This window comes from Mustelus asterias, chromosome 14 (genome assembly GCF_964213995.1).
Source record: "Mustelus asterias chromosome 14, sMusAst1.hap1.1, whole genome shotgun sequence".
NCBI classification, from domain to species: domain Eukaryota; kingdom Metazoa; phylum Chordata; class Chondrichthyes; order Carcharhiniformes; family Triakidae; genus Mustelus; species Mustelus asterias.
In genome coordinates this window covers 90,909,994-90,932,783 of record NC_135814.1, presented here as the reverse complement: position 1 = coordinate 90,932,783, position 22,790 = coordinate 90,909,994, and the positions used below count along the sequence as shown (strand labels likewise).

General features: G+C 45.3%; 1 protein-coding gene and 1 pseudogene across 5 annotated transcripts in view; both read right to left on the bottom strand.

Moving 5' to 3' along the window:
• LOC144504089 (aldehyde oxidase 1-like) overlaps positions 1 to 22,790 on the bottom strand; it is a 190,488-nt gene that overhangs the window by 9,706 nt on the left and 157,992 nt on the right. For all 5 annotated transcript variants that reach the window (XM_078229257.1, XM_078229258.1, XM_078229259.1 and 2 more), the window contains 4 exons: positions 22,083 to 22,211; positions 14,989 to 15,063; positions 5,480 to 5,532; positions 3,455 to 3,569 (listed from right to left, as the gene is read on the bottom strand). In XM_078229257.1, the coding sequence (XP_078085383.1) occupies positions 3,455 to 3,569; positions 5,480 to 5,532; positions 14,989 to 15,063; positions 22,083 to 22,211 (372 nt within the window). The remainder of the gene's footprint in view (positions 1 to 3,454; positions 3,570 to 5,479; positions 5,533 to 14,988; positions 15,064 to 22,082; positions 22,212 to 22,790) is intronic.
• LOC144504088 (NADH dehydrogenase [ubiquinone] 1 alpha subcomplex subunit 8-like) lies at positions 15,441 to 17,301 on the bottom strand (annotated as a pseudogene).

Sequence of the window (22,790 nt, the reverse complement as noted above, 5' to 3'; positions counted from 1 at the left end):
GGTTAGCACTGCTGCTTCACAGCTCCAGGGTCCCGGGTTCGATTCCCGGCTCGGGTCACTGTCTGTGTGGAGTTTGCACATTCTCCTCGTGTCTGTGTGGGTTTCCTCCGGGTGCTCCCGTTTCCTCCCACAGTCCAAAGATGTGCGGGTTAGGTTGATTGGCCAGGTTAAAAAAAATAAATTGCCCCTTAGAGTCCATAGATGCGTGGATTAGCGGGTTAATATGTGGGGGTAGGGCCTGGGTGGGATTGTGGTCGGTGCAGACTCGATGGGCTGAATGGCCTCCTTCTGCACTGTAAGGGTTCTATGATTAATGATTTGAAGAGGAAGCTGAATGTATTATCTCCAAATTTGCAGATGATACAAAGTTGGGTGGGAGGGTGAGCTGTGAGGAGAATGCACAGATGTTTCAGTGTGATTTGGACAGGCTGAGTGTGTGGGCATCTGCATGGCAAATGCAGGATAATGTTGATAAGGGTGAGGTTATCCACTTTGGTAGCAATAATAGGAAGACAGATTATTACTTGAATGGGTGTAAATTGAGGGAGGTGGATACTCAGCGAGATCTTGGAGTCCTCATGCATCAGTCATTCAAAGTAAGCACGCAGGTACAGCAGGCAGTAAAGAAGGCAAATGGTATGTTGGCCTTCATAGTGAGAGGATTTCAGTATAGGGATAGGGGTGTTTTTACTACAATTGTATAGGGCATTGATGAGGCCACACCTGGAGTACTGTGTGCAGTTTTGATGTCCTTATCTGAGAAAGGGTGTCCCTGCTATCGAGGGAGTACAGCGAAGGTTTACCAGGCTGATTCCTAGGATGACAGGTCTGTCATATGAGGAGAGATTAAGTTGGTTAGGATTATATTCATTGGAGTTTAGAAGAGTGAGAGGGAATCTCATGGAAACTTATAAAATTCTAACAGGGTTAGACAGGGTAGATTCAGAAAGAATGTTCCCAATGGTGGGGGAGTCCAGAACTAGAGGTCATAATTTGAGGATAAGGGGTAACCTTTTAGAACTGAGGTGAGGAGAAATTTCTTCACCCAGAGGGTGGTGAATGTGTGGAATTCACTGCCACTGAATGTAGTTGAGGCCAAAACATTGTCTGATTTCAAGAAGAAATTAGATATAGCTCTTGGGGCTAAAGGGATCAAGGGATATAGGAGGAAGAGGGGATCAGGATATTGAATTCAATGGTCAAGATGTATGGCGGAGCAAGCTCAAAGGGCCAAATGGCCTACTCCTGCTTCTAGTTTCTATGTTTCTGTGTTCCCTAGTGAGAGTCTTGTATTTGATTTGATTTATTATTGTCACACGTATTAACATACAGTGAAAAGTATTGTTTCTTGCGCGCTATACAAACAAAACATACCGTTCATAGAGAAGGAAAGGAGAGAGTGCAGAATGTAGAGTTACAGTCATAGCTGTAGAGAAAGATCAACTTAATGCAAGGTTTTGTTCACCTCTTTTGGAGAGGAGGTGAACACAAATGATAAAGATAGGTAGGAAACAAGTTAAATGAGTGTGCAAAAATATGGTAGATGGAGCATAATGTGGGAAAATGTGTGGTTGTCCACTTTCGCAGGAAGAATAGAAAAGTAGAATATTATTTTCAAAGAAAGAGACTGCAGAATTCAGCAGTACAACAAGATCCGGTGTCATTGTACATAAATCATAAAAAATTAACATCCAAGTACAGCAAGTAATTAGGAAAGCAAATGGAATGTTGGCATTTATTGCAAGGGGATGGAGTATAACGATAGGGCATTAGTGAGAACTCACCTGGAGTACTGTGTACAGTTTTGGTCTCCTTATTAAAGGAAGGATATACTTATATTGGAAACAGTTTAGAGAAGGTTAACTAGGCCAGTGGTTCCCAAACTGGGGTCTGTGGAACCCTGGGGTTCTTGTGAGAGGCCTCCAGGTGTTCCACAAAAGCTCTGGCAGCACATGACAAAAAGGCAGTAATTTTATTTTAAAAACCTCAAAAAATACTGTGCAAACTAAAATGCAAATGTAGTAAGTCAGCTGAAGAAGCAAAGATTCAAGAAAGAATAAGAGCCACAAAAATGAAAAAAATCAAATTGTCCAATCAGAGCCAGCCCTCTCTGTGCATTGGTTACTGATAGGCAGACTAATGGGCCTATCAGAAGCCAATGCTCAGAGAGATCAAGCTCTGATTGGCCAATGTGATTTATTGTTTTTGAAAAACGGCTGAGTGAGCAGAGTCGCAGCCGATGCCAACATCTCCGCCACAGCTGCTGCTCCTTCGCCGCATAGGCTACTACTCTGCTCACTCAGCCACTTTTCTGCCCAATTGTTACACTGGCAGTGTCAACCACATCCTGGGAACGCATTTTAAAAAACATAAATCCAAGCAAAATAAACTAAATGCTATGTGGGGTGGGGGCCATGGGAGGGGTTCTTTGGGAGGGGATTCATGGGGGTCTTAGGCAGGGGATTCATGTGAGGGAGGGCCATGGGAGGGGGACTTTTGCAGGGGATTCATGGGGGGAGGCGCTTTGGCAAGGGACTAATGTGAATGGGGCAATGGGAGGGGGTCTTTTGCATAGGATTCATGTGAGAGAGGATTTGGGAGGAGATTCATGTGAGGGGTACCATGGTGGAGGCTGATGTGAGGGGGCCGTGGGAAGGGATTCATGTAGGGTGGCTAAAATGTGCAATTGACATAATAAGAATGTTTGTGGTACCCTAATGCTCTTGGGAAGTCACTAGGTGTTCTGCAGCTGGAAAAATTTGGAAAATCCTGCACTAGACTACTTCTTGGGTTGAAGGGTTTGTCTTATGAGGAAATTTGAGCAGGTTGGGCTATATTCATTGGAATTGCGAGAGGTGATCTTATTAGTACATAAAATTTTGAGAGGGCTTGACAAGGTGGATGCTTAAAAGACGTTTCCTTAATGGAGGTATCTAGAACTAGAGGTACAGTTTAAAAATAAAGGTTCTCCTATTTAACATGGAGATGAGGAGGAATTTCTTCTGAGGGTCGTTAGTCTTTGGAATTCTCTTCCACCGAGAATTGAATAATTTCAAGGCTGAGTCAGACAGATTTTTGATCCACATGGGGAGACAAAGGTTATGGGGGATGGTAAGAAAATGGAGATAAGACCACAATCAGATCAGCCATGATCTTACGGAATGATGCAGCAGGCTTGCTGGACTGAATGGTCTACTCCTGCTGCTATTTCTTGTGATCTTAATATCCCTGTGAGAGTAAGGAGATGAAGGGACTGTTCCACAGTGAGAGTCACACCAATAGGAGAGGAGGAAACTCACCCTATATATAGTGCCTTCATAATCTTCAAGACTGAAATGTCATTGAAAATTCTTGTTCCTCAAAGAAAACAAACCCACTTTGTTAACTTCTCCTTACAGATTGTTAGGATCCCACATCCTACTTAGTCTCAGGTTCCTTTCCTATTTCTCCTTACCTTGTGGTCTCCTGTCAGGCAATCAATCTCCACCTCAGAACACGATGCTCCAAATATGAAGTAGCTGGCCCCATTTCCCTCACCTTTCTCCCAGTCTACGGATAAATCCTCGCCCCTAAAATGACCAACACATACATCCTTTTATTTTAGAACTCAGTCACACATTGACCTCATTAACAACCATTTGATTAATTACACTGATCTCTTAAAAATCTTTATAGAGGGGCAAAGTTAGAAGCTATGAGGGTGGTGATGAAGATATACTTTCAAACTTACCTTGTGCCAAAACTACTAAACACAGTAATTTGAGCTGAGGAGCTGCAGCAAAAGGAGGCAAAACTAAACACTTTGACCAACATGTTTCATAGTTCAAAGAGAGATCACAGTGACTGTTCTATACCGTGGAATGTTCCCTCTAAGTGACGCAACTGTGCAGCAACCCAAAACTTCACACGTGTTCTGGACTTAAGTTGGCCCCTTTAAGTTACCAGCAATGTGCGGCTGCACAAAAAAGTTAAAGGCACTGCAAATCTAAACAATTGGCTCACACACTCCAAAATGAAATTAGATAAGAGTGTTGGTGGCATATATATTTTTCCTGTGTATTAAGTGGACCTTACCACATGTTCCTTAATACTATGGCTCTGTATCTACCTATTGCTCATGTCCCATTGATCCATAGTGGGAATCCTGAGTGGGATGGGTGGTGTTGGAAAGGTCATGTCTGTCCACAATTTCTACGTTTAGGAAAGCATAACATCAGTCGATCAGTTGAGACTTCATTGCACCATCTCCTACTCTTAATGTTCATTCCCAGGACCAGTTAACTGAGGATCTATTAAAATTTACTCAATCTTCCTCCTAACAATATAAGGGCCAAGATTCTAGCGCAGCTGGCTGGGAAACACCAGCGGGGGACCTGTAGTGAGGTTCACGACCACTCCCAGGCCAACTCCACGCTGGAAATCGATACGGAGCTGATTATAATATTGAAATGAGGATTTCAATATGATTAGCGGGCCTGGGATGATATTCTCTGGGCCGCTAGCAGCCCCGCTGGGAGTAGTTCCCTTCAGCAGCATTTGCAACTGTTCCCCACTAACAGGGAACAGGCGCCCTGACCGCGGTGCAATTTGGAACGGTGGGGGAGGGAGTGAGGAGAACGATTTACCTTCTTGAATAACTGCAGTCTGTGGGTGGCACGGTGGTACAGAGGTTAGCGCTAATAGGGCTTAGCACTGCTGCTTCACTGCACCAGGGACATAGGTTCAATTCCAGCCTCGGGTCACTGCGTGTATGGAGTTTGCATGTTCTTCCAGTGTCTGCGTAGGTTTCCTCCAGGTGCTCCAGTTTCCTCCCACACTCCAATTATGTGCAGGTTAGGTGGATTGGCCATGCTAAATTGCCCTTAGTGTCAGGAGGATTAGTGGAGTAAATACGGGGGGGTAGGGCCTGCGTGGGATTGTTGGTGGCAGAATGGCCTCCTTCTGCACTGTAGGGATTCTATGATTCTAAAGTACTTTAGTGCTATTAGATGAAGAGTTTCATGATTTTGACACAGCAACAATGATATATTTCTGAGTCAGGATGGTGCTTCACTTGGAGAGGAATTTGCAGGTGGTGGTATTCCCATGCCCCTGTTACCCTTGTTTTTCTCGGTTGTAGAGGTAATGAATTCTGAGGTTATTGAAGGAGCCTTGCCAAAAGTCGCTATAGTGCATCTCGTAGAAAGTGCAGACTAGAGCAATGTCACACCAGGAGTGGACAGAGTAAATGTTTAACATGATGAATGAGGTGATGATCAAGTGGACTACTTTGTCTTGGATGACATTGAACTTCTTAAATACCAGCCATGCTCTCTCCTCTCAATCTCTTCTTCGCCTTGATGGGGTGTGCTGCATTCTGGCCCTGAGATGATATGAGCCCAAATACTAATGGAGCCATTTCATTATTTTCCAAAAGTTCTATTCAGTCAGGACTATCTGCCAATCCATAGGTTCATTTGGAATTAACAATCAAACTTACTTGAAGAAACCAGTCGTTGATAAGCTGACCTTGTTCATAAAAGCTTCTTTCACCTAACAAAACATACATTATGTTAGTAAGATATGCTATTAAGTGCCTTGGTAAAGTACCATGTGAAGGCATTTTAATAGTCATAAAATATGCAGGTGAGGTGAGTATATAAGTTATACTAGAAAGGTTCCTTAATCAGTATCATTAATAAACTACGCCTGTAAGGTATGTTAATGAAGTGCGATTTGTAATGCATGTTACTAAGCAGCATTATTAAGATGTATTAACATGGTGCATTAGTCAGATATTAAAAAGAATGCCTTTTAATACTCCAGGATGCCACAAAGTGCTTCACAGACTATGAAGTGTTACTGAAGTTTAGTCACTGCTGTGGCAGCCACTTTGCACACAGTGATTGCCCATGTACGGCAATGTGATAATGATCAGATAATTTGGTTTTGTGATGTTGATTGAGCAATAAGTATTGGTCAGGACTCCAGTTTCAACTTTTCTTCTTTGAAGTAGTGCCATGAATTATTTTGTGTCCACCATTGAGGACATAGGCTTAACATCACATCTGGACAATGGGCACCTCCAATATTGCAGCATTTCTGCACTATTGCGCTGATGTATCAGCCTTGATTTTTATGCTGAAGTCCTGGATCAGGACTTGGAGAGACAACATGAATGAAAGAGTATAATTCTAAAGGGGGTGCAGGAGCAAAGATATATGTGTATATATATATATTTTTATATATATATATATAGTAGGTGGCAGGACAGACTGAGGACATGGTTCATAAAGCATATAGTATCCTAGCCTTTATTAATTGGGGCATAGGGTACAAGAACAAGGAGGTTATGTGAACTATTATAAGACACTAGTTCAGCCTCGGCTGGAGTATTGCGTCCAGTTCTGGGAAGGATATGAAGGCATTGGAGAGGCATTCCAGGGACGAGGAACTTCAGTTAAGAAGATAAATTGGAGAAGTTAGGACTGTTTTCCTTGGAGAAGAGAAGGCTGAAAAGAGATTCGATAGAAATGCAGTCAACTCCCGCCATTTACATCCCCCTCCATTGTAATCGCGTTTACCCGCACAAATCTGTTTTTGTATTCAATCACCATTACGCCTCCAGTTAAAATTATAACAATCCGAATGCCATCAATGTAAAAGCATGGATTAGACCCCATCTAAATGATAGCTATTAAACTAATCAGCAGGAATTGAAGCAACTCAGAGGTTAATTTCATGCTTGCATTGATTCAGATTTATATTCACGATTGAAATCCAAACACCTTCCAAATTCCTCAATCCAGACAGTCAACTTCCACAAAATTCTTGGGGCAACTGTTCCAGCCACCAGTCTCTGATACAAACCAAATTGGGGTTCAGACAGCATTTTTGAATGCCACCAACAAATTGTGGGTACCAAGCAAACAAAGCGCCATAGCTGGCTGATTTTGGGAGAGGGCGAAGTTGGTCAGCATCTATTAGAGCTTAAAGACAGCTTTGATCAGGGGAGTTTTAGAGATTATCTGCAGCAAACTCTTGAAAGGTCAGCAACTGGCCAAAATTGTTTTTGTAGTCCCTGATAGGGCCTCTACAGATTCCCAAAAATTAAAACTCAAATGCTTTGGCCTAGTGTTCTCTATAATTTTATTTGTTGCACTACTTATCACACTGAGCGGTCTCTTGAATGAATGTTACTTGTGCGTAACCGATTTGTACCTTCCATGATACATTCTGGATTGCTATACAATCACGCACCCATGAAGCTCAGAGGAAACATTGATTCGGTCACTTATTACTAAGTATGAATATGCAGACAGTGTCAGTGCATGCTCTACATAATTGATGTCGAGCAAATGTTAGAAATTTGTTGGTACTGTACCCTTATACCTGCTGAGAGGCCGAGCTGAGATGCTCCCTCAATTTTAAACTGCTGGATGCCTGGATTTTCAGCTGCAAACCAGGAAGCCATTAGTTGAATTTCTTCCTCCTCCGCCCCATTCTGAGCACTTTAACCCCATTCACAATCGTCTCCAAAATCGTGGCAGCATCTTAAAGTTTATGTCACTCAATGTCAATGGCCATACATTTGCAAAAGAAGCCAAATAAAATACAAGTTTGTTTGGATCGGATCGCCCCGTGAATCCATCTTTAGCTCTACCGTATATAGGATCAGAACTTAATATAACTGAAGATTCAGCAGGCACTTTAGATAGTATTCATTAATTTGATATTATTAATAATAATAATAATAAAACTTAATTTTCATTTTTAATCTAACTGTTCCCAGTGGCATGTTAGGAACTCAGTTCCACTATAAACTGTGTTTGCCATTTGTGAGATCTCTCTGGAATGAAACCTCCACGAACAAGTTAACTGTGTTCAAAATCATGAGGGGTCTGAATAGCATAGATAGAGAGAAACTGTTCCCACTCGTGAAAGGATCAAGAACGGGATGGCTCAGATTCAAAGTACTTCATAAAAAAAGCAAAAACATGAGGAAAAGCTTTGGTTAAGTGAATGGTTAAGGTCTGGATTTTACTGCCTGAGAATGTGGTGCGGGCAGGTTCAATTGAAGCACTTAAAAGGTAATTAGACAGTTAACAAAAAAGGAAGAATGGGTTACAGGAAAAAAGCAAGAGAACAGCACTCAGTGGATTGCTCATTCAGAAAAGTGACGCAGACCTGATGGGCTGAATAACCTCTGCACTTTAAAATTTATTTGTGCCAAAAGAAAGGTGTCAAAATGATTGCTCATGTGCACTCAGCCTGCACTGCGACTGCCAGTACATGTGCAACTGATCCTGATGCCCCTCAAATCAGAGGCAGAATGGCACTTGCAGCTACAGAGCATCAAATCCTACTTTGGATTCATGCTTTATTATTGACTTGTTGAATTCACTTGTTGAACTTGCAATCCATAGCAGATACACAAAATAGAATTTCTGATTGTAGGTTTTAAGTAACAGTTTTCTAAAGCAAGTTGGAAAAGATCTGAGGAAGCAATTCGCAGCTAATTCAGTTTATGTTTAATGGGGCTCTTAAACCCAGAGTACTTGTCTCAAGCCAATAGGGTGATGACAGGAGCTTATGTCTGTGTGCTCCAATATTGCAATCAATATTTTGGCACCATATAGATGCAGTTAAACATGCTTAACTACCTATAGGGCGGCACGGTAGCACAGTGGTTAGCACTGTTGCTTCACAGCTCCAGGGTCCCGGGTTCGATTCCCGGCTCGGGTCACTGTCTGTGTGGAGTTTGCACATTCTCCTCGTGTCTGCGTGGGTTTCCTCCGGGTGCTCCGGTTTCCTCCCACAGTCCAAAGATGTGCAGGTTAGGTTGATTGGCCAGGTTAAAAATTGTCCCTTAGAGTCCTGGGATGCGTAGGTTAGAGGGATTAGCGGGTAAAATATGTGGGGGTAGGGCCTGGGTGGGATTGTGGTTGGTGCAGACTCGATGGGCCGAATGGCCTCCTTCTGCACTGTAGGGTTTCTATGTTTCTTAACTAATACATCTTATTAACATGGTTGTGTTCATTTGTGCCTGGGGGAAGCACTTCCTGCACGTGGGCAGATAGTGTCAGTCACAATGAATGGGGACGACTTTTTGAGAAAGATTCTAAGTGCCTAACTAGTGTGAAAACAGGAGAGTTTCAGATCTGTTTTATTGGGTGAGTCCAAATTGCATATCTTCTGTACTCAGAGAAGGAAAAAGTGGACTAGACCATTTCTAGCCATGAGAGGGAGGGGGCGGGGCTTAAATCAGAAGACCTTTGGTTGCGCATACGCAATGGCAACCAGCAGAGAACTGACAGGTCTGAGAGATCTGCTGCAAGGCACAACCCAGCAACCCCCACCCCCTAGCTACTGCGGGGACCCACAGCTGATCACGAGTAACCCCCCAGCCCCCCCAGCTGCCCAGACCCGTTGCACCCCCACCACCACCACCACCACCGATCGCGATGCAGAGTGGCAGTGGGGCTGACCCCTCAGGCCCTGCTCCATGGCACTGACTAATGGGTGGAGCGGGGTCCGTGGGGGGCCATTAACTTCATTTTGAGATCAGGGAGCCCTTTCAGGAGCCAGTCTTTAGGTCCTGCTGATGTCCTTCAAAGCGCAAATCACCTGAAGCTCATAAAAAATGTCTAACGTGGATGGATTGCAATGTGAAGCTCGCCGACCCACTTAGAAATTTTTTGGGAGAATTGCGCCCACTGATTGACATGGTAATCTGTCTTTGTACTGCACACTCTAATGCCCTAACTAAGATGGTACTGAGCATGAGTAGGTCAGAGGCTAGGTATCCTGCGGAGAGTGACTCACCTCCTGACTCCCCAAACAAAGCCTGGCACAAGCCAGGAGTGTAATTGAATATTCTCCACTTGCCTGGATGAGCGCAGACCCAACAACATTCAAGAAGGAACCACACAAAAGCCTACTTATCTTATGATAAGAGCCTATGGTGTTGGGGGTAGTGCATTAGCATAGATAAAGGATTGGTTAACAAATAGAAGACAGAGAGTTGGGATGAGATGGGCATTTCAGAATGGCAACCTGTAACTAGTGCAGTGCCACCGGGATCAATGCTGGGGCCACAATTATTTACAATATGGGCAGTACGGTGGCACAGTGGTTAGCACTGCTGGCTCACAGCACCAGGGATCCAGGTTCAATTCCTGCCTTGGGTGACTGTCTGTGTGGAGTTTGCATGTTCTGCGCGTGTCTGTGTGGGTTTTGTCCAGGTGCTCCAATTTCCTCCCACAGCCCAAAGATGTGCTGGCTCGGTTGGTTGGCCATGCTAAGTTGTTTCTGAGTGTCTCAAGTTGTGTAGGCTAGATGGATTAGCCATGGGAAATGGGGATAGTGTGGGTTCATGGGCCTGAGCACGATTCTCTTTCAGAGAGTCAGACTTGATGAACCGAAAGGTCTTCTTCTGCTCTGCAGAGACTCTAAGATTCTAAGAATATATACTAATGACTTGAATGAGGGAAGTGACTATTATTGGCAAGTTTGCACATGACACAAAAGTAGGTGGGAAGGCAAGTGGTAATAATGACACAGAGGGTGGATTTTCTGGTCGCACTTGCCCTAAAGCCGGAAAATCCCACCCGAGGTCAACAGACCTTTACATGGTGGCGGGCAGGACGGTAAAGATCTGGTCAAAGAGTCTACAGAGGAATATAGACAGGTTAACTGAATGGGAAAAAACTTGGTAGTATCATAGAATCACTACAATGCAGAAGGAGGACATTCGGTCCATCAAGCCTGCACCGACAACAATCCCACCTGAGCCCTATCCCTGTATTTACCCTGCTAATCCCCCTGACTAAGGGACAATTTAGCACGGCCAATCAACCTAACCGCACATCTTTGATCTGTCAGAGGAAACCGGAGCACCCAGAGGAAACCAACATAGGCACGGGGAGAACATGCAAACTCCACTCAGCCAGTCACCCAAAGCCAAAATTGAACCTGCGTCCTGGCTTTGTGAGGCAGCAATGCTAACCAATGTACCACCGCCAAGGAATATAATACAGGAAAATGTGAAATTCTGCACTTTGATAGGAAGAGTAAAGGAGCTGAGTATTATTTAGATGGAGAAAGACTACAACAATCTGCAGCACAGAAGAATTTGGGGGTCCTCATGCACAAAAAGCTAGGATGCAAGCTCAGCAGATAATAAGGAAGGCAAATGGAATGGTTTTTTAAAAGTTTATTTGTTAGTGTCACAAGTTACCACTGCAATGAAGTTACTACGAAAATTCCGTCACAATCTGGCGCCTGTTCGGGTACCCTGCAGGAGAATTTAGCATGGCCAATCTATCTAACCTGCATATCTTTGGAGTGTGGGAGGAAACCGGAACACCTGGAGGAAACCCACGCAGACACGGGAAGAATGTGCAAACTCCAAACAGACAGTCACCCAAGGCTGGAATTGAACCTGGGTCCCTGGCGCTGTGAGGCAGCAGTACTAGCCACTGTGCCGCCCCAGTTATGTGGATAAGGCAGGAAATTGGAATTGAGGATGATCACATCATGATCTTATTCAATGGCAGAGTAGTCTTTTTATAAGTTTCCCCCCTTCACTTATAAGACTTCTCTCAGGATTCTGCCATATTGAGCCCTCCATTTAAGACCATAAGATATAAGAGCAGAATTAGACCATTCGGCCCATCAAGTCTGCTCCGCCATTCAATCATGACTGATATTCTAATCCCCATTCTCCTGCCTTCTCCCCGTAACCTTATTGATCAAGAATCTATTCTTCTCTGTCTTAAAGAGACTCAATGACCTGGCCTCCACAGTCTTCTGTGGCAATGAGTTCCACAGATTCACCACTGACTGAAGAAATTCCTCCTCATCTCAGTTTTAAAGGAGCGTCCCTTCACTCTGAGGTTGTGCTCTCAAGTTCTAGTCTCTCCCACTCGTGGAAACATCCTCTCCACGTCCATTTTATCTCGACCTCTCAGTATTCTATAAGTTTCAATTTCTGCCATAAGCTTCCCTTTTTTTCCTTAATCCTGAACTTTATGTCCCTTGACATCCAGGGTTTTCTGGTCTTGGTCCCACCCTTTGGGCGGAATTTTTCCATCCTGCCCACTACAATTCCGGTGGCGGGCGGTGGGGGGGGCAGACCATGCAAAGGCCCATTGACCTCGGGTGAGATTTTCCAGTTTTGGGGCGAGCACAGCCGAAAAATCCCACCCTTTGTCTTTATGGGAACATAATTGCCCTGTGGTATCACTATCTCCTCCTTGAAGGCCTCCCACTGGTTTGACACTGTTTTATCTGCAAGTAGCTGCTCCCAGTCCACATGGACCAAATTGTATCTTAGTAAAATTAACCTTTCCCCAGTTAAGAAAATTTATTCCCGACCCACCCTTATCCTTTTCTATAACTATCCTAACTGAATTAGCTGGAACTCTCAAAAAAAACTTTAAGTGTCGAATTCGCATGAAAACTGGAGTAATTCACGCTGTTTCTTCAGCGGGAGTTCAGAGAAGAATCTCCCACATCTGTTCACTGCAAAAGCCACCAGTGTGAAACCATTAAAAACTAGGGGCGGGGCCTATCCCCGCTGGAGAGGCTGAATTCAGCGCGCTGAGTGGGCCACTGCACATGCGGTGATCTGTCAGTGCCGAGATCGGCGTCCACAGAGTGGCCCGGCACTGTTGGCCTCCTTATTGGTGGCCAGGCCTGCGATCCCCGCATCCCCACGGCCTGATCGCTGGCCCCCCGACCATTCCCGGGCCCAGCCCTGACGCCCCTCCCTGCAGTCCAGCCTCCCCCTGCCCCCCCAGTGCCAACACTCCTGCAGGCTGACCCCACCTCTCACCTCCCCCCCCCCACCCCCCCCCCGGGGCTGTTTCCCCCTCTCTCTCTGTTCCCCCCCCCCCCCCCCCACCCACCCACCCCCCCCCCCCCCCACCGATCCCGACTGCAGAGTGGCAGCAGGACCTCCCACCCCCACCAATCGCCCTCTAGTCCAAACTACCCAGCCATCAGGAGAACAGTGACCACGACACCACACAACCCTGCCACAGCAACCTCTGCAAGACGTGCCGGATCATCGACACGGATGCCATCATCTCACGTGAGAACACCATCTACCAGGTACACGGTACCTACTCTTGCAACTCGGCCAACGTTGTCTACCTGATATACGCTGCAGGAAAGGATGTCCCGAGGCATGGTACATTGGGGAAACCATGCAGATGCTACGACAACGGATGAATGAACACCGCTCGACAATCACCAGGCAAGACTGTTCTCTTCCTGTGGGGGAGCACTTCAGCAGTCACGGGCATTCAGCCTTGGATCTTCAGGTAAGCGTTCTCCAAGGCGGCCTTCACGACACACGACAGCGCAGAGTCGCTGAGCAGAAACTGATAGCCAAGTTCTGCACACATGAGGACGGCCTAAACCGGGATGTTGGATTCATGTCACATTATCAGTAACCCCCACAGCTTGCCTCCTGGGCTTGCAGAATCTCACTAGCTGTTCTGTCTGGAGACAATACACATCTTTTTAACCTGAGTTTAATGCTCCCTCCGCCCACATTGTCTGTACCTTTAAGACCTGGCTGGCTTTAGGAATTCGCATTCTAATCAGTATTCTGTAACTTGATGTTGTGTCGCTGTGCACTGTTTGAGAGCACATTTCCACTCCATCTGACAAAGGAGCAGCGCTCCGAAAGCTTATGGTATTTGCTACCAAATAAACCTGCTGGACTTTAACGTGGTGTGGTGAGACTTCTTACTGTGTTCACCCCAGTCCAACGCCGGCATCTCCACATCATGACCTCCAGGCTCCCCCAGGCCTTGCCCCCCCATAAGCCCTGCCCTCTTGGCACTGACCCATGTCCGAGGGGCAGTCCCAAGATGCCTCCTGGGCATTGGCACTTTGCCCCTTGGGCAGTGCCAGGGGATACAGGCTGGTACTACCAGGGTGCCAATGCCCCTCCAGCCCAATCCTGCTGGAGTGAAGGGGGGGCTCCGATTGCCCCCCCCCCCCCCTTCACTCCAGCAGGATTGGGCTGCTTGTTCCCCAAAAGTGGGGAGCTACTGTAAATATCACTGGAGTGAAATACTCCTGGCGAGGGTGGAGAGACTAGTGAAATTTAAATCACATGTAAAATAATATTTAAATGACTTCCACGCCTCCCTGCCGATTTCTGGAGCAGACACTGCTGGAAATCCGGTGCTGGGAAATGCTATCGTGGTGGAAACGCAAGCGCGAATCCCCTGCCTTGTCCCCCATGAGATTCTCCCAGCCCGCTGTGCTCAAAAATTAGTGGCCACTATCTGCAAAAAGCTCGCCTACTGATAGGCCTTCCACTTGCCCGGGCTCATTTCCAAATATTAGACCTAGAATTGCCCCTGCCTTGTTGGGCTTTCTACATACTGGTTAAAAAAGTTCTGGGTGCAATTTAAGAAGTTTACTCCCTCCCTACCGTGCGCACTAAAACTAACCTCGTTAAAATTTGGGGAGTTAAAATCCTCGAATATTCCTACACATTGCCATTCCTTCACTGTTGCTGGGCCAAAACCCTGGAACTGTCTCCCCAAACAAAAGTCTGGGTGTACCTACACCACAGGGACTGCACTGATTCAAGAAGGCAGCTCACCACCACCTTCTCCAGAGCAATTCTGGATGGCCAATAAATGTTAGCCTAGCCAGCAATGCCCACAACTTATGAATACATTTTTTTTAAATGCTGGAAGTGTGCAGAAACAGCACGAACACCATATGATAACAAATTAACATCCTGCTGCCATTTTAAAACCAAATCTTTTACTCATTATGTGATCATTATGTTATTGCCTGTGGCTTCCGTGTTTCCTACATTAGCAGCAGTAACTGCACTTTGAAAGTACTTCAGTGGCCATAAAGTGCTTTGGGATGTCCCGAGATTATGTAAGGTTCCATATGATATGAATGTAAGTTGTTTATTCTTTATGTGTTCTTTCATTAAAACAACCTGAATGGTTTGTATTGGTGACTCACCCAGTCCTTCCAGGTTCCTTTGGGATTGTCATGCATGAAAGGTTCCAGTCGCTGCAGCAGAGTTTGACAAGCAGCCTATAGGAACACAACCAAACCACAATTAAGAAAATGCCATGTCAGGAAATACATTGACACAGAAAAATAACCTGGAACTAGAATCCAAAGTACAAACACCCACTAACATCACATGAGAATAGGCTTCCCTCTGGTAAAGATAATGAGATGTGTTTGATCCAGCTTTATTTAACCAGCTGACAAGGCCTTGTGGTGCCATTTTACAGTCCCCACCTCTGGGCCAAAAGCTCCTGGTCTTCTTCCTTGCCAAAACTTATTGGCCATGGCAGGAGCATTCATGATGCAATCCAGGTATTTTTAAACACCCACTTGGCTTAGTGCAATCACAAACAAATTATTCAAATTCTTCACTCTGAGTGTGTGGCTTGCTTTATCCTTCACCAGTTCTAGAAGAAGAGTCTGCTACCACATTTGATACGTTGTAATTCCCCTTCAATGCTAGGTTATTTATGGGATGCTGGGATTTACGACCATTTAGAAAGATGCGGATTAATCCGGGATAGTCAGCACAGATTCGTGAAGGGCAAGTCAAATTTGATAGAATTTTTTGAGGAGGTAACTAAGTGTATTGATGAAGGTTTAGGGCAGTTGATGTCATATACATGGATGATAGTAAGGCGTTTGATAAGGTCCCCCATGGTTGGCTTAAGATGAAAGTAAGGAGGTGTGGGATAGAGGAAAAGTTGGCCAATTGGATAGGTAACTGGCTATCTGATCGAAGACAGAGGGTGGTAGTGGATGGAAAATTTTCGGACTGGAGGCAGGTTGCTAGCGGAGTGCCACAGGGATCAGTGCTTGGTCCTCTGCTATTTGTGATTTTTATTAATGACTTAGAGGAGGGGGCTGAAGGGTGGATCAGTAAATTTTCTGATGACACCAAGATTGGTGGAGTAGTGGATGAGGTGGAGGGCTGTTGTAGACTGCAAAGAGACATAGGTAGGATGCAAAGTTGGGCTGAAAAATGGCAGATGGAGTTTAACCCTGATAAATGTGAGGTGATGCATTTTGGTAGGACAAATTTAAATGTGGATTACAGGGTCAAAGGTAGGGTTCTGAAGACTGTGGAGGAACAGAGAGATCTTGGGGTCCATATCCACAGATCTCTGAAGGTTGCCACTCAAGTGGATAGAGCTGTGAAGAAGGCCTATAGTGTGTTAGCTTTTATTAACAGGGGGTTGGAGTTTAAGAGCCGTGGGGTTATGCTGCAACTGTACAGGACCTTGGTGAGATCACATTTGGAATATTATGTGCAGTTCTGGTCACCTCATTATAAGAAGGATGTGGAAGCGCTGGAAAGAGTGCAAAGGAGATTTACCAGGATGCTGCCTGGTTTGGAGGGTAGGTCTTATGAGGAAAGGTTGAGGGAGCTAGGGCTGTTCTCTCTGGAGCGGAGGCGGTTGAGGGGAGACTTGATAGAGGTTTATAAAATGATGAAGGGGATAGATAGAGTGAACGTTCAAAGACTATTTCCTCGGGTGGATGGAGCTATTACAAGGGGGCATAACTATAGGGTTCATGGTGGGAGATATAGGAAGGATATCAGAGGTAGGTTCTTTACGCAGAGAGTGGTTGGGGTGTGGAATGGACTGCCTGCAGTGATAGTGGAGTCAGACACTTTAGGAACATTTAAGCGGTTATTGGATAGGCACATGGAGCTCACCAGGATGATAGGGAGTGGGATAACTTGATCTTCGTTTCAGATAAAGCTCGGCACAACATCGTGGGCCGAAGGACCTGTTCTGTGCTGGACTGTTCTATGTTCTATGTTAAGCTCTGACCTTGGCCTGGAGTGATAGACATTCTCAGGAATTGGCTGGTCTGTCTGCACCTCAGCAATCTTTAAGAGTTCTCCTCGGTCTGGTCGAACCCAGCCCAGTTTGTCCAGCACACAGTTATCAAAAGCATCTTGTTGCTTGCAGCATTCGCAGAATTCTTGCAGATTGCTATTATCAAGGTATGTCCGGTACTCTGTGAAGGGCTCACTGCATGGGTTTTTATCTTCCGGACGAAATCCAGCACGCACTCATTGACCTTCCTGCCCTCCTGCAGACATTTCCGCAAATCCTTCTCTTCCCACAGGCACAGCATGAACTCCTTGTTGGGCTTGTCGCATTGCGAGCTGTGGTGGTGAGCAGCCGCTTTCAGCACCGCCACTGACACGTTCACCTCTTGCACATTTAGTTCCTGCAGCGACAGCAGCTTGGACGTGGTCATTTTCCCATCCCCCCAACTCCCCCCACTTTGCCCAGCTCCCCCTCTCGAGTCCAATGGCCTATTAATCAGCCTGTGAGTCCTTCCACCACTTCCTCACTGTTCCCCACAAAAAGGGGAGAAAAGTGTACATGTGAAGATGCATTAAGATACTTTGAGCACAGTATTAGAATTTACAATGAGATGAGATTTGTTTTTTAATTCAGTCATAGGATGTGGGCATTGCTATCAAGGCTGTCATTTATTGCCAAACCCTGGTTGCCCTGAGAAAATGGTGGTGGACCATTGTTTGTGTTGGTTTGATAAGTTAACTTGCTCAGTCAGTTCAAAGAGTCATTAGGAGTTAATCACATAGGTGTGGAACTGGAATCACATAATGACCAGGCTGGATAAGGGTGGCAGGTCAACTGCTCTAGTGAATCACCTTGTCACTTTTTCTGATACGTGCTTTTTATTTTCAGATGTTTTAAAGCTAAACTCAACTTCTCAAATTGCCATAGTCCAATTTGAATTCACGTTCATTGGAACATCAGTCCACAAACATGATATAATTGAAGCAATATCAGATACATGCCAGGTTTCTCATTCTTTGGGAAGAAAAACTGGTCGCCCAGCCTCTTGGATATGGAGAATCAGGAGATCCAATGAGATTAGAATGAGGAAAAAAGATGGGAAAGTGTGTAAGTATCATGAACTGAAGTTTTGTTTTTAGAGACTGAAAGTGTTTTCACACAATAGGACATCAGCTAATGAAATATTGTGGGTGGTAGCCCCATGGGTGGAACTTTCCCAGGGACAGGCTGGGAAACATGATTGCTGCTTGCTCCCTAGAGTTGAGCAGCCAATTTGTGTTGTTTAGCCCCAGTTGGGAATGATTTTGGGATCTCTCTTCAATTTTGCTGGTAACAGAGCCCCCATCTCTCCCCCCCCCCCCAACTGCAGGCAAAGGTTGCCAACTCAATAGAGATGGCATTTCTACAGCAAGCTGGGGTGGCAATTTGGAGTTGATGACTCCATGAAGATTTGAGCTGTAAAAGATGTTTATAAACAGAACGTATGACCAGGACAATCCAGTGGAAAGACTTCCACTCCATCCCACTTGGCATATCAATCTGGATCCTGTTTTTTAAAATACGGGATGAGCAGCATAGCAAGGGCGCAAACATATTAATACACTTTCAAGGTCCCTGTTTTCCCTCCTGCAAGGTTTGAGGCTGTTTCCATTATGAGCAGCTCTGTGGAACACTTGACATTGCAATTAAGACTTCCAGTCTGGTAGAACAATATGGCAAGAGGCCAAGGATATTTCTCCTACAATGCAAGGAACCTCAATTCCAGGTTTGGAAGACATCTTGGGTTGGTGGTGGTTCTACTTCAGCATCGATGAAACCATCCTTCCACCTAGTCCTCCCCACCATCAAAATATTAGAATTCATTTTTATGGCTTCCAGATGATAAATGCGATCTGGCTAAAGAACCAGAAGCTGAAGTTAAAGAGCCATAGAGCAAAACAGCATGGAAATAGGCCCTTCAGCCCAACTAGTCCATGCCAACCATGGTGCCCTCCCAGCTCGTCCCAATTGCGTTTGGCCCATATCCTTCTAATCCTTTCCCATCCATGTACTTATCAAAATGCTTTTTAAATGTTGCTATTGTACTTGCCTCAACCACTTTCTCTGGCAGCTCATTTCATAAACCCCCCCCCCCCCCCCCCCCCCACCTCTGAGTGAAGAAGTTGTCCCTCAGATCTCTTTTAAATCTTTCCCCTCTTACCTTAAACCTATGCCATCTAGTTTTCAATTCTCCTTTCCCGGGAAGAAGACTATGTACGTTCAACCTATCTATGCCCCTCATGATTTTAGACACCGCAATAAGTTCACCCCTCATTCTCCTACGTTCCAAGGAATGAAGTCCTAGCCTGACCAAACTCTCCCTATAACTCAGGCCCACTAGTCCTGGAAATATCCTTGTAAATCATTTTTGCACTCTTTCCACTTTATCAATGTCTTTCCTATAACAGGGTGACCAGAACTGTACATAGGACTCCAAGTGTGGCCTCAACGACTTGTACAACTGTAACATAATGTTCCAACTCCTATACTCAATGCCCTGACTGATGAAGGCCAGTGTGTGCTAAATGGCTTCTTCACCACCCTGTCTACCTGTGATGCCGCTTTCAATGAACTATGTACTTGTACTCCGAGGTCACTCTGTTCCTCAACACTCCCCAGGGCCCAACCATTCACTGTATAAGTCCTACCTTGGTTTGATTTTCGAAAATGCAACACTTCACACTTATCTTTATTGAAATCCATTTACCAGTCCTCGGCCCATTTCCCTAACTGATCAAGATCCCCCTATAATTTTTGATTATCTTCTTCGCAATCAACGATACCTCCTAATTTACGATCATTCGCAAACTTACTAACCTCGCCTTGTACATTCACATCCAAATCATTAATAGAAATAACGAATAACAAGAGTCCCAAACCAACCCTTGAGGCACACCACTAGTCACAGGCCTCCAGCCCAAGAAACAACCTTCGACTATCACCCTGTGATTCCTGTCATCGAGCCAATTTTGAATCCAATTAGCTTGCTCTCCCTGGATCCCATGAGACCTAACTTTCCAGACTAGCCTGCCATGTGGGACTTTGTCAAAGGCCTTGCTGAAGTCCATATAGACAACATTTACTGTCCTACCCTCATCCATCCTCTTGGTTACCTCTTCAAAAACCCTAAAAGATTTGTCAGACATGACTTCCCACGCACAAAGCAGTATTGACTATCCCTGTCCCTCAGAATCCCCTCAGTAATTTACCCACCACTGATGTCAGGCTCACAAGCCGGCTTCCCCGGCTTGTCTTTGCTATCCTTCTTAAACAACAGAACAACATTAGCCACCCTCCAGTCTTCTGGAACTTTAAAAGAAATGAAGCAAATATCTCTGCAAGGGCCTCTGCAATTTCTTCCCTAGCCTACCACAAGATCCGAGGATGCACTTGATCGGGCCCAGGGAATTATTCCACCTTAATGTGCTTTAAGGTTGCCTATTAATACGCATGTTGCCCTAGTCATCACCCTTATTTCTTTAGCACCCACTTACCCTACTTCATTTCCTAAGAGGAGGTCCAGTGCTGCACCATCCCAAGTAGGGCCCTCAATATTTTGATTCAGGAAACTGTTTTGGACACATTTAACAAATTCCATCCCATTCAGGCCCTTTGTACTCTGGGTGGCCCAGTCAATACTGGGGAAATTAAAATCTCCCATTAATACTATTTTATTCTTACAACTATCTGCAATCTCTCCTCTAGTTCCTGCTGGCTATTGAGGGGTCTATAATACAGTCCCATTAGTGTGACCATCCCTTTCTTGTTTCTAAGTTCTATTCATATGGCCTCACTTGATGAACCCCCAAGAATATCCTCTCTAAGGACTGTTATGCCCTCCCTTATCAAAAAGGCAACTCCCCTCCTCGCTTACCTGTACCTCTATCACACCTGTAGCATCTGTATCCTGGAACATTGAGCTGCCAGTCCTGCCCTTTTCTCAGCCACTTTTCTGTTATGGCATCCCATAACATCCCAGTCTCCAGAGCCAATCCACACTTTGAGCTCATTCGCCTTACCTGTTAAGCCTTGTGCATTGAAATAAAGCAGGAGTCTTTTCTCTCCCTTAGCTGTGCCCCAGGCTAACCTGACTACTAAACTTGCTCTTGTTGGCTACTGTATTTTTCCCTGACTTCTCATTGGCTCCTCTCTTTCTCAGATTCTCACGCCCCTGCCAAGCTAGTTTAAACCCTCCCGGGTAGCACTAGCAAATCTCCCTGCAAGGATATTGGACTCCCTCCTGTTCAAGTGCGACTCGTCTCTCTTGTACAGGTCACCTCTACCCCAGAAGAGATCCCAATAATACAAGAACCTAAATCCCTGCCCCCTGCACCAATCCTCCGCCATGCATTCATCTGGCCTATTTTTCTATTTTTGTCCTCACTGGCACGTGGCACTGAGCGTAATCTGGAGATCATTACCCTTGAAGTCCTGCTTTTTAACTTCTTACTTAACTCCCTCCAGTCATTCCGCAGGACCTTATCCCTTTTTCTATCTATGTCGTTTGTACCAATGTGTACAACGATCTTTGGTCGTTCACCGTCCCTCTTCAGAATGTTCTGCAGCCGCTCAGAAACATCCTTGACGCTGGCACCCGGGAGGTAACACACCATTTTGGCGTCACTTCTGTGGCACAGTATCGCTTGTCTGTCCCCTTCACTATCGAGTCTCCTATCAGTATAGCTCTGTCTGACTGCACCCTTTCCCTCTGAGCCTGAGAGCCGGTCACACTGCCACAGATCTGACTGCTACTTACTACAAGCCCCTGAAAGGTCATCCCCCTCAACAGTATCTTTGTTAGAGAGGGGAATGGTCACAGAGGAACCCTGCACTGTACCTACACAGAATTTGTTTGAACTGGATCTCAGTAAGAGCTAGCATGGAATGGGTCAACATTGGGAAAAGGAATAGAAGGATCGGGGCTAGCAATTAAGATAAGAAGACTATGGTCGAATTTTTTTTAAGGTGGCTCAATTTTCTGTGCAATTTCCCACCACCCGCACCAGCGGGATTCACACCCATTTTCTCACTGGACCAACACTGAAAAATTCTGATAAGGTTCCCCCCCTTGTACTCATGAAGGCCTTAATACAATGATCAGCTTAAGCTATTTCTTCCTTACAATAACACAATCCATTCACCAATGGGATCCACTCTAAAACCCTTACTGCATCTGAGCTTGAATTCCCACTTTACCTTCACAGCCATGCCATTAAGATCGGTACTGAAGGAGGCCGCAGTAGGACTGGTGTTGGGCACTGTGCCAGTGGAAGTTTCATTCAGGTGAATGGCTGACATTGGAATCTTCAGCTCATGACTGGCAATCTGAAAGGTTAAGAAGGAAAAGCAGTTAGCTGAGTCAAGGGCAGAGTGTTTCATCAAGAGTAGGCCATCTCATGCCAATTGTCACACCAAGGCTGGAGGAACTACTCCCAAGGCCAAGCTCTTCCTCTGCATTGCAGTTTCTCTGATGGACCTGTTTGAAAATTCTCATCACTTTACATCTTTCGAACAGAACTGTATAAATATGTTCTCAGATAGACCAGTCTGCCTAATTTGTGCTCCGTCTCAGAGGCTCCAAAATTCCATGGGATTCTCCCTATCTGTGACTGGATCCTGAACTACCTAACCCACAGACCACAATCAGTAAGTATAGGCAACAAACCTCCTTCACCATCATCTTCAACACCAGTGCCCCACAAAGCTGTGTCCTCAGTCCTTCACTATACTCCAAATAGACCTATGACTGTGTGGCCAAATTCACCTCCAACTCGATTTTCAAGTTTGCTGATGATATCATCATAGTGGATCGGATCTCAAACAATGACGTGACAGAGCACAGGAATGAGATCAAGAATCTGGTGCAATGATAATAATCTCTCCCTCAATGTCAACAAAACGAAG